The sequence below is a fragment of the Panthera tigris genome, chromosome D4 (genome assembly GCF_018350195.1).
Source record: "Panthera tigris isolate Pti1 chromosome D4, P.tigris_Pti1_mat1.1, whole genome shotgun sequence".
Classification (NCBI taxonomy): Eukaryota; Metazoa; Chordata; class Mammalia; order Carnivora; family Felidae; genus Panthera; species Panthera tigris.
In genome coordinates this window covers 67,550,040-67,563,426 of record NC_056672.1, presented here as the reverse complement: position 1 = coordinate 67,563,426, position 13,387 = coordinate 67,550,040, and the positions used below count along the sequence as shown (strand labels likewise).

General features: G+C 46.0%; 1 protein-coding gene across 9 annotated transcripts in view; it reads right to left on the bottom strand.

The window, feature by feature from the left end:
* ZNF462 (zinc finger protein 462) overlaps positions 1-13,387 on the bottom strand; it is a 144,576-nt gene that overhangs the window by 58,559 nt on the left and 72,630 nt on the right. For 6 of the 9 annotated variants that reach the window (XR_006210392.1, XM_042963821.1, XM_042963822.1 and 3 more), the window contains 4 exons: positions 12,958-13,122; positions 11,088-11,191; positions 7,980-8,098; positions 3,647-3,838 (listed from right to left, as the gene is read on the bottom strand). Coding sequence is in view for 8 of the 9 variants with exons in the window: in XM_042963821.1 (XP_042819755.1) it covers positions 3,647-3,838; positions 7,980-8,098; positions 11,088-11,191; positions 12,958-13,122 (580 nt within the window). In the remaining variant the exon portion in view is untranslated. Of the gene's footprint in view, positions 1-1,073; positions 1,321-3,646; positions 3,839-7,979; positions 8,099-11,087; positions 11,375-12,692; positions 12,794-12,957; positions 13,123-13,387 lie in introns of those variants that run through there. The other 3 variants (XM_042963824.1, XM_042963825.1, XM_042963826.1) reach the window with 3 other exon arrangements.

Below are 13,387 nucleotides of genomic sequence, written 5' to 3'. Positions count from 1 at the left end.
CTTACAAAGCATATAGCTCAACTTTAAATGACATGGCCGCTGCCCATGTATCGTGCAGCTTCTGAGACCCAAACAAATCTCCTAACTAAACTCTGCTATGCTAGTTTCTTTGTGATTTTATAGAGGTGCGTATCTATGTATTTTTCTGTACTGAATGCAGAGACTTGGAAAAAGCGTGATAAAACCAGTCCTATATTTTATAAGGCAGAAGGAACCCAGTAAACACATACACAGAATGCACTTCCTTTTGTTGACAACCTTATGATTTCCCCTTAATGCATTGTTTAGAATAGCAATTATGTGTCATTTCCCATTATCCTACACACAGAACCACCGTTGCTTTTCCTTCCAACAACTGATCGCAGAGAATGTAGAAAGGATTCTTGTGCTGGTGAAACATGTCAAGACTGACAGCCCAGAGACCAAGAGCCCTGTTTATGTACAGAACCGGTGTGTGGCCAGGCAGCTGGGTGAAGCCTCCCCTCCACCTTCTCTCGGATCCCCTCCCTCCCTCCCTCCCTCCGGGCTGGGAGGGAAAGCAGCTTTGGAAGAACCTTCTTTTCTCAGCCTGTCTCCTCTTGCCAGAGAAGACTGGCTCGCTCTCAAGACTGCAAGCATTTGACCACTGCAAATAACAGTGAGCATGTCAACTAGTTTTATTCACATCCCTCGCTAGGGAATCGGAAAGCCAAGGACACACTGGTGATTTCCCTGGTTTTATGGATCTCTACTCCCCCCAGGCCTGCAACACATTTTCGGTGCCTGTGTTCACAATGTCCTGGCATCTGCAGTGTGGGAAACCCGAACTGAGAGCCAACAGCCCCACAGCTTCTCCCTATTAAAATGTGCAATTGGATTTCACATGCGTGTTTCAAACACCATTCAAGGCATGATTTACAGGCTACTGTCTAGCCCCACAGCTGTTTTTTCATGCCCCAGACTTAGTCGTTTCTAGGAATCCACCACTCAGCCCCCTAGCAAATAGTCACCCCAGTCTCGAACCTCTTTGGTCATTCCTGGCCATCTAAAACTAGGCAAGACCCACGGCAACGGTTCAAGACAATATTTATTAAACGAATAAACTATTACTCTTTCCATGGAGTTACTCGCTCATGAGAATAGCCCATTTGATGTCTTCTTTCTGTTTACCCGCCTTCTAATCGAGCTTTTTTTTTTTTTTAAATCAAATTAAACTAATCATCGCTGACCCATTGATAAAGGTTATTTATATACATTAAAAATGGTGTAGGTCCAATGACTTCTGTGTGGGCCTCACTACGAGAGCTGCCACCAAGGGCTTTCACGGTCGCTGTGTTCTTTCTACAGAAGGGAAAAGAAAACACTTTTATATATTGCAAATTATCTTCCTGTGCTCGAATAAAGACAGACTCTCTGTGTTCAGCAGAAAGTTAATATCCTACCATCATGTTTCTGCAACCACCCACCTCAAGGTCCTGACCTCATCTTCCAAGAATCTGAAATCACTCCCCAAAAAGGTTAGACCTCAGGCTTAGGGTTATGGTTGGTTCAAAACCATGCTGACAGTCTCCTCTATATGTTTGGTCTTAAGCTGTCAGAGGACCAGAATCATTCTGTGTTCATTTATGCTTCTTCCGTGCCCAGTGCAGCTTCTTGCCAGAGTAAGGTCTCGGGTACAGTGAGGGATCTGTGGGATTCCCTTGCCCTGTGACTGAGGCCCACCTTTCAAGGGAGGAGGACAAAGGGGAAAAAAAGGCGTGCCATTGAGACAAAGGTCCCAGGAAAAGCCCTTGCTGGAAATGGGGTGTGGACGGATCAATTTCACCCAAATGGCTCCGCAGGTATAGCATCCATTTCATATGAACACACTTAATTAAAAACCAAGTTAATAAATATCCTACAATTTACGTCCAATGATATTTTGCCCTATGTTGTGGCGTACCAATCTCTTCCGATGAAGAGAATCTCAAGGTCCTATTTCACATGTGCTCCCTGCCTCATCCCCCGCCCCCAACCCCCAGTTCTGAGACTCCAAGTTTTCCAAGAAAACAACAACAATATGCACCAGACTTCCTCCTATACTTTAAACTAATACACAGCAATTGAGAAGATTCACTTTATTACAAGCCACAGTCATAATAACAAAGCCTATCCTTGTTAAACCAAAGTCCTTTAAGACAGGAATACTGGTAAGGAGCACTTGTGTTTAACACAGCATTTGATGACTGAAAAGGCGAGGCCACCAAGTTCCCTAACTCAATAAAGGCAGCTCTAGTCTCGGAACTCCCCTTCCCTTCTCCTTCCACAACTGTCTTTCTGCAGACCTGACGAAGGAAGATTATTCGTTGATTCTTGATAAGCTGATAATCAGACCACGTTGACATGGTGGGCTGTCAGATCTGCAGGTTACCTGAAGAGACTATCTTTTTAAACCTTTAGATAACTCCAAATTCATACTTGTTAGAAATGGCCCCAAAGGCCAAAAGTGCAATGAAAGGATGAAAATCACAGCAATGAAATGACCATTTATTAAATGCCCACCATGTGTCAGATGTGCTGGGCGTTTAATGCGTGTGCCTTTTCTCCTTAATCTCTCAAGATAATCAGTGGAGGGAGTATCGTTATCCGATTCTATGTGCATGCAGAAGACTGCCCGGGAAAACACAACTGGCATTGAGAGAAGTCAGACTCAAAGCCAAGCCTTTGTTGCAAAGAGCCCATGAACTTTCCTTCCAGTCCCACTAAGCTCCTCCCAAGAATGAAACAGTAGACCTTGGGAACAGTTCGTTCCCAGACTGGGAGGAACTCGAGCTGGTAGTAGATGTCTGGTTACTGGAGGTGCTGCAAAGGGGATTCGAGCACGAGAGGCAGGGAAGGAGCAGCTCTCAGGTCTTCCACATCCCTGAGAATCTGCATACTTCCTGCTGTCCTAAGCACCTGATTCCGCAGTCACCTGAGGTAAAGCCGAACGACCAAAACGCCTCTGTTTTTCTTGGTCTGGTCAAAACAATAAACCAGCCTTTTGCTCCACCCACACCCTACAGCTTTGGGTACGCGGCCAGTGAGGAGAGTCCTCCATGGCTTCCTGTATTTCTTCTGAAGCTCCAAGCCTGGGCAGTTAGACTCTCCTCCCAACTGCTACTTCCTCAACATCCTCTGGCTCTAAGAAATCACATTACCCCCAAATTATCCTGTGACGGAATCAGACATACTTGCCCCATCCACTCCCCCTTCCCTCTCCTCCTCTGTGTCCTGTAGAGTGGAGAGGGGCACCCAGACATACTTCATGGGTTTTGTTTTTGTTTTGCTCTTTGAAACAAGACGGGACATAAGTAAGTAACTAAGTAAACAACGAAATAAGTCTGCCTGGCGTCCTATCCACTTTCTTGCTTGCAACCACACGGAAGACTCCCAACGCTAGTCCACCCACACAGCCAACACTCGCGTGAGTCTAGACTGACATTTCTGCCGTGGCACCAGACACTCACCGAGGGCACTTCACCTTCCCACTCCAATTTCTCTATGGTTTCAACCTTTCCACATTTCTTCCTTCACTTGAACCGTCAGGTTTTTGTATACGATTTTCCTCTAGAAAGAATGACTGGCAATTGATCCCAGCCCTCCTCAACCTTAGGTGGTTAGCTGGGGCTTGGGAGCCCAACATTACCATTAGAGTCTTCTACTTCTTCGGCAGGGGTGGCTTTCTGGGAGGAGTGGTGAGCGTGTGAGGAGAGCAGACTGACAATCCGTGGCCTGGGGAGGGTCAGGGCTTTTCCGTGGACCTTGAGGGAGTGTTCCTTCAACTGGCTGATTGTCATGGTGGAAAACGAGCACCAAGAACACTTGTAGGCATGTTCACCTGGAAGACGATGGCGGGAAGGGGCAGAACACGAAAAAGAGGGAAGGGTATAAGGTGGGGTGGAAAACAAAATGACATAGTTAAGTCACGCGAGAGAAGAGAGAAGTATCTCTGCAACTTCATGGTCTAAGAAGCCCTCACGGACCAACTACCTGCCCCTTCCCACAAACACAACACTCCTCTGGGATTGAAACTCTTCAATGAGTTCTGTGATCAAGTGACCTGGTCCCTCTTCATTTCGTGCTCTACTTACAGGGATGAGCCTATGAACTGATTCCCCAACAGGGAGTGAAACCAAATGCCCATGATCCCTCCTTCAGAAAGGTGTCCCAGTCTCTCGTTCTCCCTCTCTCCACTTGAAAGGACCATGTTGGCTTTCATTCCAGGGCGCTTTTTATCATCTGCAGAATATAATATGCTTAATTCTTACTCCAAGAGCCTATCAGGGGCTTTCCAAGCACAAGGTAACTAAGCACAAACTCTGTTGTGCTATTTTCATTCTTTACATCTTTGCTGACTATACACCTCCTCAATTCCACACATCCTAGTTTTTTAGGGGTTTTTTTGTTTGTTTTTGTACCAGTTCATAAACCTCAGCATAAAACTCCATGTTCCTACCTGATCAATAGTGCAGAAATGAGTAAAAATAAGTCATTTCTTTTTTTCTTTAAGTTTTATTTATTTATTTTGAGGAGAGGAGAGGGGAGAGAGAGAGAGAGAGAGCGAGCAAGAGAGCATGCATGCATGGGGAAAGGGCAGAGAGAAAGGAGAGGGAGAGAATCCCAAGCAGGCTCCACACTGTCAGTGCGGCACCCAACACAGGGCTTGATCTCATGAACCATGAGATCATTACCTGAGCCAAAATTAAGGGTTAGATGCATAACTGACTGAGCCACCCAGGCGCCTGAAGTCATTTCTTTAAAAGAGAGAAAGATAGTTGTATATGTATAAACGTGTGTGTGTGTATCTCCAATATTCTTCTATAAACAGGACATTTCAGTAAAAGTAGGCATTTTTAATTATTTTTATACCACTGAACTATGGCACAGATTACTACGATCCAACGAGACAATGATTTACCTTTGCCCCAAGTCAGCTTTTAAATTAACCACATTTTAAAAAGCCAGGCTGTGAAACGGGCATGCTTATGTTGTCGGACAAACACTGGTTACATGGACTCAGAAAGCAATTTTGTTTTCTTATGACAATAGGCTTAGAATGCTCACGTTTGCAGCTAGATAGCTGCACTTCTCAGAGTTCCTATTAAGAAAATATTCTTTAATTTTCTTTAATGTTTATTTTTGAGAGACAGAGAGAGACAGAGTGCAAGAAGGGAAGAGGCAGAGAGAGGGAGGGAGACACAGAATCTGAAGCAGGCTCCAGGCTCTGAGCTGTCGGCACAGAGCCTGACACGGGGCCCGAACTCACAAACCGTGAGATCATGACCTGAGCTGAAATCGGATACTTAACCGACTGAGCCACCCAGGTGGCCCTAGAAAATACCCTTTAATACATAGGGATTTCCAGGAGTATGGAAACAATTAAGTAAACACCAACACAGCTTCTTGATGAATGATCATTCATTAAAATAAATTCTTGAAGAATTTATAAATATTTTAAAGGGTGGAATATATAAGAATTTATAATATAAAAAGCAGCAAAAAAAAATAAAATAAAATAAAATCCTGACACTCAGAAAAACAAATAAAAAGGCACAATATATTGTAGATTAAGTGATAATCACAACTGTTAAAAAATCATTATAGAGGTTGAAAGGAAATGTTATCAAATGTTAACAACAGTGGTCTTCAGATAATAAGATTATGGGTGACTGGCTATTTCTTTCATTTCCAAAATTTCTCTAATGAGCATGAGTTTTTCCACATTCATTTTTAAGGTGAAGTTTTAAAACCGGAGGAGAGGAAAGAGAAGGAAGAGGAGGGAAAAAAAGGAGCAGAAAAGACCTCTAGCAATGAAAGTCTTGCAGGCCAGTGGAAACGACCTGTGAGATGAGAAGGGAAACCCCTGCCCCTGCTTGTACTGAGCTCAGGCGGTTGCTTCCCGGCCACCTTGAAAATCACTAAGTGGTTTCCCACGTGAAGTGAGCACAGCATCTCCAATTCTGCCTTAAGCCTCTGCTTTACCGCTGACGACTCCCAGAGCATGTACGGCCAAGAAAGCCTTGAAGAGAACTACGGAGAACCTTGAGTGATGCAACGAGCTATAGCCCAAGGCAGAGGAGAAGTTCACAGTCAGATGACCCAAACAAGAACATCAGTCACTTGTCGCCCCAGCTGTTATCCAGGAGTCAGGATAATGGCGGCTTGTGAACAATGGTGTTTATTACTATGATAAATATGAATATATATAATATCAATTACAAAATATTATACACATGTAGATGTTCATATACATTAATGACTGTATTATAACACTATTGCCTTCCTTAGTCCATTTAAAAAATTTTTAATGCAAGCCTGCCACATGAACCTGGTTGGGTAGTTGCAAGTAGGACATCATAAAAAGAGAATTCAAACCCAGATTATCCGATCAGACTATAGGATTTCCACCCTTTAAAATAAAACAATCCATCCAGAATAGACAAGAGGAGTCAAGAGTTCTGGAAAATGTGTTTGGCTTTCTCTAAGTCAAGCCACTCTCAGTGGCTAAAAGCCATGCCATGGACACCAAGGTTCCAAGGTGTGCAGAGAAACAAATTACACTGCGTCCCCACCCCACTTCCCGCTTTCTGAAGGCTTCCTTCTCGCCAACCAGTGAGTACAGAAGGCCAGTCTGCTTGGTCAGCTCAGTGCCCTGGAGTCAGCAGGCAGCCTCTGGCACTCTTTTCAAGTCCTTCCCAGAGGCCAAATCATTTACCCAACTCCTACTGCTTAAAGTGCTTTTGACAAGGAGACCTATGAGAAAAACTCCCCAGGATGGTGTCCCAACTGAATAATTTACAATATACACACATTAGGAAGTAGTGGTTTGAACCCTGAAGCTTCTTACTCCATAGCCTTTAGGAGAATTTTCCTGAAAATATAAAAATACTAACAGACGAACCGAAGTCCATATAGCCAGTCTCCCCATCCCATCCGCAGCCCAGTGGGGCGTAGGGCAGCTGGATGGCCTCAGTGGCTTTACTCCATTAAGCCAGACCAACAGGACCCAACACCAGGAAAGGTGGTCCAAACCTGAGAGGGCCACGGGGTGCTGTGGAGCTGGGCTTCTGCGAGTGACTGACGACACCACAGAGAGGCCCCCAGACCCCACTCCACTGCCTTTCCTGCAGGACACCTCTTTCCTCTCTTGGCTGAGCTCTGATTTGCTACCTGTGGGCATCCTCCATCACATGCAAAAAAGAGAGAACAGCAGCATCTTGTCAGTGATAAGGATGTAGGTTTTTGTTCTGGAGTCAAATTATTAGTGAATGATCTATATGGCCTTGAATAGGTCACTTAATTTTGAGTCTCTGTATCCTCATATGACATGAAGGGTGACAACACCACCCACCCTTTAGGACTGTCATGAGGATTAAATAGTGTGATGAATATAGCATGCTTAGTGCAGAGCCTGACAGGTGAGGGATGCCCGTGAGGCAAGCGCAATGAGATGGAACAACAGAGTTACAGAGACCAACAAAGTTCCTGGACACTCATGACCCACAGTCATTTCTTATCTGATGTACAGCAACATATCAATGGGCATCTCGTGAGAAATCTCACATGTCTTGAGTACTTTGTCCCTCTGAACTTCCTCAAGATTATACTTTTATTTTAGTTGGGAATTATCTTTAGTGGATGTAACAATTCATGCATTTCCATTAGAAGGGCTGGGTGATTTAGAAATTCCTCTAAAAACCAAAACCTGTTAGTAGCATTAATCAACTATGACATGGGTGACGTGGGCTTGGTAGCATTTTGGTTTTGGGTGATTCTATAAGTTTTCTTTGTGTTTCTTCATTAGATTAAAATAGAAATGAGCAGTGCTCGCTTCGGCAGCACATATACTAAAATAGAAATGAGCACGCAACCACGTCAAGAAAACCTTCTCATGTGTGGGACAGGAGACTGAATTTCACTCAGGGAAGACCACTGGATTTCCAATTCAGAGAACCTGTGCATCAGGGAGCCTAACTCACCAGCATGAGCTTTGAGTATATGTGTTTTCAGCCGGCTGTTATAGGAGGACTTGAAGGAGCAGAGTTTGCATCGGAATGGTTTATGGTGTCCGTGGTGGGTTTGCATGTGGCGATCCAAACTTGATGTGGCAGAGAAACAGAAGAGAAAGAAAAATGACAGGATTATCAATTACATGTATTTTCTCACTGCCCTTTTCTAGCAATCCCATTTCTAAGGTGTTCAAAGTCATTTTGTTACTTTCCAAGGGCAATGCTTACCCAAAACAACAACAAAAATGGCAAGAGTGGCCGCACCTGTTCCAAAGGGAGGGGAGGCTAAGGGAAGGAAGAGATCAAGAGCCTTTTTGGATTGAGAGACCTGGCAGTGCAAACAGGCCATAGTAAACCCTCATTTTCCCTTCTCTAGAAGCATGTAGAATTGGAAGAGGGCATCCGAAGACAAAAGGTAAAATATGGAGAATTCAAGTTTTCTGCCAAGTCAGTGAGGAGTACCTATCAAATAGTCCTTTAACTTATTTCCAAAAAAAAAAGGAGTTAGAGAAAGTTTGCATTTAAAAAGGACTTTCTTTTTAAACCTCAGTCCTACATCCGTGGGGAACACTCAAGAGGGGAAGGGAAGTGTCAAAGTACTTGAGCTACTTGCAACGGACTGTCATGTTTCCAACGCCTTTGTAAATATGGAGGCAAAGTGCAGGTGTGTTTGAAGAAAGTCATGTGATCCAAAGGCCCAGTCATCCCTTCTGATAAACAAAACCATGTTCACTGTACCTCAGTCTTCCAGAGCAACTTATAAAGAAGTTATTTAATTATAGTGAACTCCCAGTATTTCATAATGATTGCTAAAAAAATAATAAATCTACCAAATGAGGTGTGGGAAGAAGTTCTAATTTGTACCAGTGCCCCAGAGAACTAGGTTCCCTTCTAAATGACTCACATGGGATCGGTGCTGCTTACCATTTAAACACATAATGTTCTCCTGAGCTCCAGAGCAGCACTTTCAATTGCCTCCGGACCTCTCCCTCTGGGTGTCCTTCAGCTTCCTTAAACTCAACTAGCCCTAAACAAAGCCATCAGTTTTTCTCCTCCAAAACTAACGCTCTTCCTCATTTCCTTGCTTCTATAGAGGACACGACCGTTCTCAGTCAACCAGACTGAACCCCTAGATGCCCTCTGTACTTTACTTTGTCTCTCATCCCTCACTCCCTGCATGAAGGCATTTTGTCCAAGTCATGAAGATCCGACTTCCTTTAACCATTCCCAAAGTCCCATCCGAACTTCTTGGATCAGCTACTATGACTGCCTTCTAATTGCTCTCTCCCGTCTTTTTTTCAACTCAAGAGCATGAGCTATGGAGTCAGGCTGGTTGGGATCAAACCCCAGCTAAGGCTTATAAACCGTGTGGCCTTGGCAAGTTACATAAACCTCCTCACTTTTCTTACCCACAAAATGGAGACGGTCATGGGACGACACCTCGCTGGGCTGATTTAAGAATAAAGTGAGATAATACCTGAAGGCACTTAGCGTGCTGCCTGACACACAGGAAGGCTCAGTAAATGTTAGCAATTATGACTTACTCCTTTCAGAGACTTCCTTTTGCCAGTACCATAAATGACAAAGTATTATTTCCACATTCGAAGACTCCAAATATGGTCTCTACTCAAGTATTCAAACTTTATCTTCCATTACTCTTTTACCTAGAACTTACACATTAGTGACATTGGACCGCCAGCTGGGCCCCCACAAGCCTCACACTCTGCTCCACAGCCTTATGCTCTCATCCCTTCCTCCAGGTTGCACATCCCTTCCGAACTCTTCAAGTCCTGTCTTCCTACTTTAAGACTCAACTCAAATGCTCCCTACTCCGTAAAACCTTCCCGATTCTTCCACAGTGGGTGGATCACTTCCCTTCTTTGAAGCTTCATAGCATTTTATTGCTGTATTTTTGAAAGATATGTGCCTTATTTTGCTGAGTCATTTGTGAGCTCGCTGGCTTGATTTATAACGCAACTAGACCCTAAATTCCCTTAGCGCACTGACCATGGTCTCTTCATCTTTTGTATTCCCCTTTATATCCACCCTCCCAACGCCCCCAGCACATTGCTTAGCACAGGGCGTATCCGTGTATGCGCTACGATTTGTTGAGATTCTACGGGGTGTCAGAAAGCAGGCTAGATGCTGCTGAATAAATACTTCTTGAACTCATGAGAGGTACACAGTGGCTCTGATGACACAGATGAACCATGAGGCTCCGTAGAATAAAGAGCCTGTAACCCCTCCTCCCTCTGTAAAAGCATCGCCTCCTCCTCCCTTTCAACAACTAACTGCACTTTATCTTTTTGAGAAGCAAACAGCCCAACATTTATTTTAATTATCGTAAAAATAAACAGCAGGTCAGTCTCGCAATCGGTCACCGCCATCCAAGACGGTGGGACACATTGTTGCACGTGTACCTCTCTTACACAGTTCAAAGACAAAGGCAACAAACGGTGGCTGCTTCTCAGAACCATCGCTTTTCCCATCACCCCCGAAAGCCTTACACAACACCCCAAATCTACAATTCCAAAGCTGTGATGGGCCTCAGGCAGCTCCTTCTCCTCCTCACTGGCCCTGTCCTTCAAGCATCCCTTTGGCATCAGTAACTTCTTTACTTTTCAAGATCTTTTTCAAGATCAAGCAATGATCCTTTGGTCACATGGGTCGACAGTCCTAATTTTACCTCCTTAGGCCACTCAGTTTCCCAAATGGAACTTTATTTCCTCAACTGATGATTAGTTTCTGGGTGAATGTCTGACAGATACACCAGGACATTTGTCTACTTTCTGGTCTTCCCTCTTGTAAATCATAGCAGTGCCTCCAAAATACTCATTTAAAAAACGCCTGTATTTGCCAGGCGTAGTTAATGTTAGGTAACCTCCTATTCTCAGTCCCATTTGACAGACGAGGTGACTGAGGCTCAAGGGAACGTAACCAACGACACAGCAGGCACAAACCTTGAGTGGGGCTTTCTGACTCCTCCAAGCCTCTCCTGCTCTAGCTTAGCCGAGCACTAGCTGACCGCTATGGCATCTCCTCCCCGTCACCCGCTTGCGACCACTCGATAGCACTTACTTGTGCCTGAAAGCGGAAACAAAGGAGCAATACTGGCAGCTGTACTTGTCCTCGCGGGTAAACATGGCCAGGGCCAGATGGCTCCTCTCATGAGAACGCAGCCCCTGCATGGACATCAGGACTCTGTCACATTGACTACAATGGTATCCCCCCGGCCGGGTTTCATCCTCCAACATTCCATCAAGCAAGCAGTGTTCACCATCCACCCGGTCCACCAGGGCGCCAGTGGCATCTTTGGCTGCTTCCAATCCATCCAGGAACAAGTGGGAGGGGTCTTCGGCCTCCTGCTAAGAGAACCACACACACACACATGCCCCACCAACAAAATAAATATCCAGCATCATCGTCTCCAGCTCTCCTCCTCTCCCTTCATTCTCCCAAACTCCTCAGGACTTCCTGGTAAAGCTTCCTCCCCTGCCTCTCCAGCTCCCCCTAGAGGGAGGGCAAACCCGACTGCCACTCTTCATGCAGTGCTGGTGATCTGAGGACACGGCTGCTACTGCCTGGGAAGCATGAGAGAGGGGCTCTCCCAACTGTGGAGACAGTTCACTCACTTATCTCCCATCTTAAAAAGAACACACTGCAATCCCACTCGAACCGACAGAAGGCAGGGTTAGGGTGATGGCTCAGAGAAAAGAAAGGAAGGAAGAAAGGAGGGGGAAAAAAGCAGAGCAGTCTGGGCATCTAGGAGCCGTGGGCCCCCCCTTAGAAGTGAAGGAAAGGGCAGGATCCTGCCCCTCGCCATCCGTGCTCACCCCCACCCTGCGGAGGGTGACTTCAGCCACTGACTGAAGGCTGCTGTCTGATCCACCGAAAAAATTAAGGAGCAGCCTGGTTCGAAGTCACTCATGTTTGGAGGTGACTCCGTGGGTTACTGATTACACACGAAGAGCTGCTCTGTCTCCCTCGAGTGAGTCCAGGAAACAAGCCTGGAACACACCGAGGTGGCGTGGAAGAAGCGGACCGCCGTCGCCCCTGGGCGCCACCGTTCTGCTGACAGCCAGCGGGCTTCAGTCTTCAGTGAAGAAAAGCAGAGACTTTATACGTCCATGCTACGTGGGCAAAATAGGACACAAGATCAAGAAGGGCAGATTTCACGTATCTAGAGAGAAAGAGCAGAGTCCTGAACTCACTAACTTCTCTGCTCAAAAATACGCGCTTCGCCACGTCCCGGAAGGCAAGGGTGGCGGCATGGCTCCCGAAACGGGGGCTGCTATTTAGGATTACGACGTTCAAAACGGGCGGCCTAGTGAAGGTCAGGGGGAGCAGGGGAGGCACTGGTCAGCGACAAACCGGGAAAGGGAACGAAGGAGACAAATCGGGTCAAGGGGTTCTCGGGGCCTGCTGTGACTGGGGGGGCTTTTGGTTTTAGACTTCACGTTTCTTACACTCCTCAGAGGACCCAGGGTAAGAAGTAAAGGATTCTCCTGGGCTCTCTGCACCGTCAGCCAGATGAGAACAGTTAAGAAGTCACGCAGTGGGAGGAGCAGAAGATGATGGGAACAGGACCCACTTGATTCCTTTCAAGAGCTCGGGCAACTCGGAAGAGCAAACACCTAATGGCACTAAATGCAGAACAGAAGGGCGACCCAAAGCCTCCTGTACCGAGAGGCCCGGATCTTCCGTTTCCACCAAACTATCCGCGTGGAAGGGAACCAGATCGAAACGCGACCAGGTCGAGACACGTAAGATGAAGAAGGTCCAACCTGCAAAAGAATCAAAACAAGCCAGACCGATCCAAGCACAGCTCAGGAATGCCCACATTCTGGGCCGCCCTTTCCTGAGCTGCTTTGAGCAACGGGGTTAATAAGTAACTCGAATGGCTCACACACAAGAGCGCTCATCCAGACCCCCCCGCCCCAGTTCTCACCTTCACGGCGGCGGACACGGCCGGGACACTGCCGTACTGGACGTGTTTCCGGAGATGATTGCAGATGGCTCGGAGCGTCGGGTGCACTTCCACACAGAATTTACACTTGTAGCCCACCACCTTCCTCTCCTTGATCTTTGGCACCTCTTCTAAGTGACCAAAAGGCTGGTAAAATACAGTGGTAGCCATCAGTACTCCGAGCCCTCCCTCAAATGCCGGCATTTATTCTCGTAGCGTACTAGCAGATTTTATTTCAAAGCGGATTAGCAGGTTAAAAACCAAGGGAGAAATATGTGAGTATTTTTACATAACGAATTCGTCAGAGTCGTGGCACACTGCCTACTATGCAAAGTCTCCGGAACCCAAATATGTTACAGCTTGTGAGTAGAGAAGATTTCTGTGGAGAAGCCTCATCGTCACTGCCACCAGG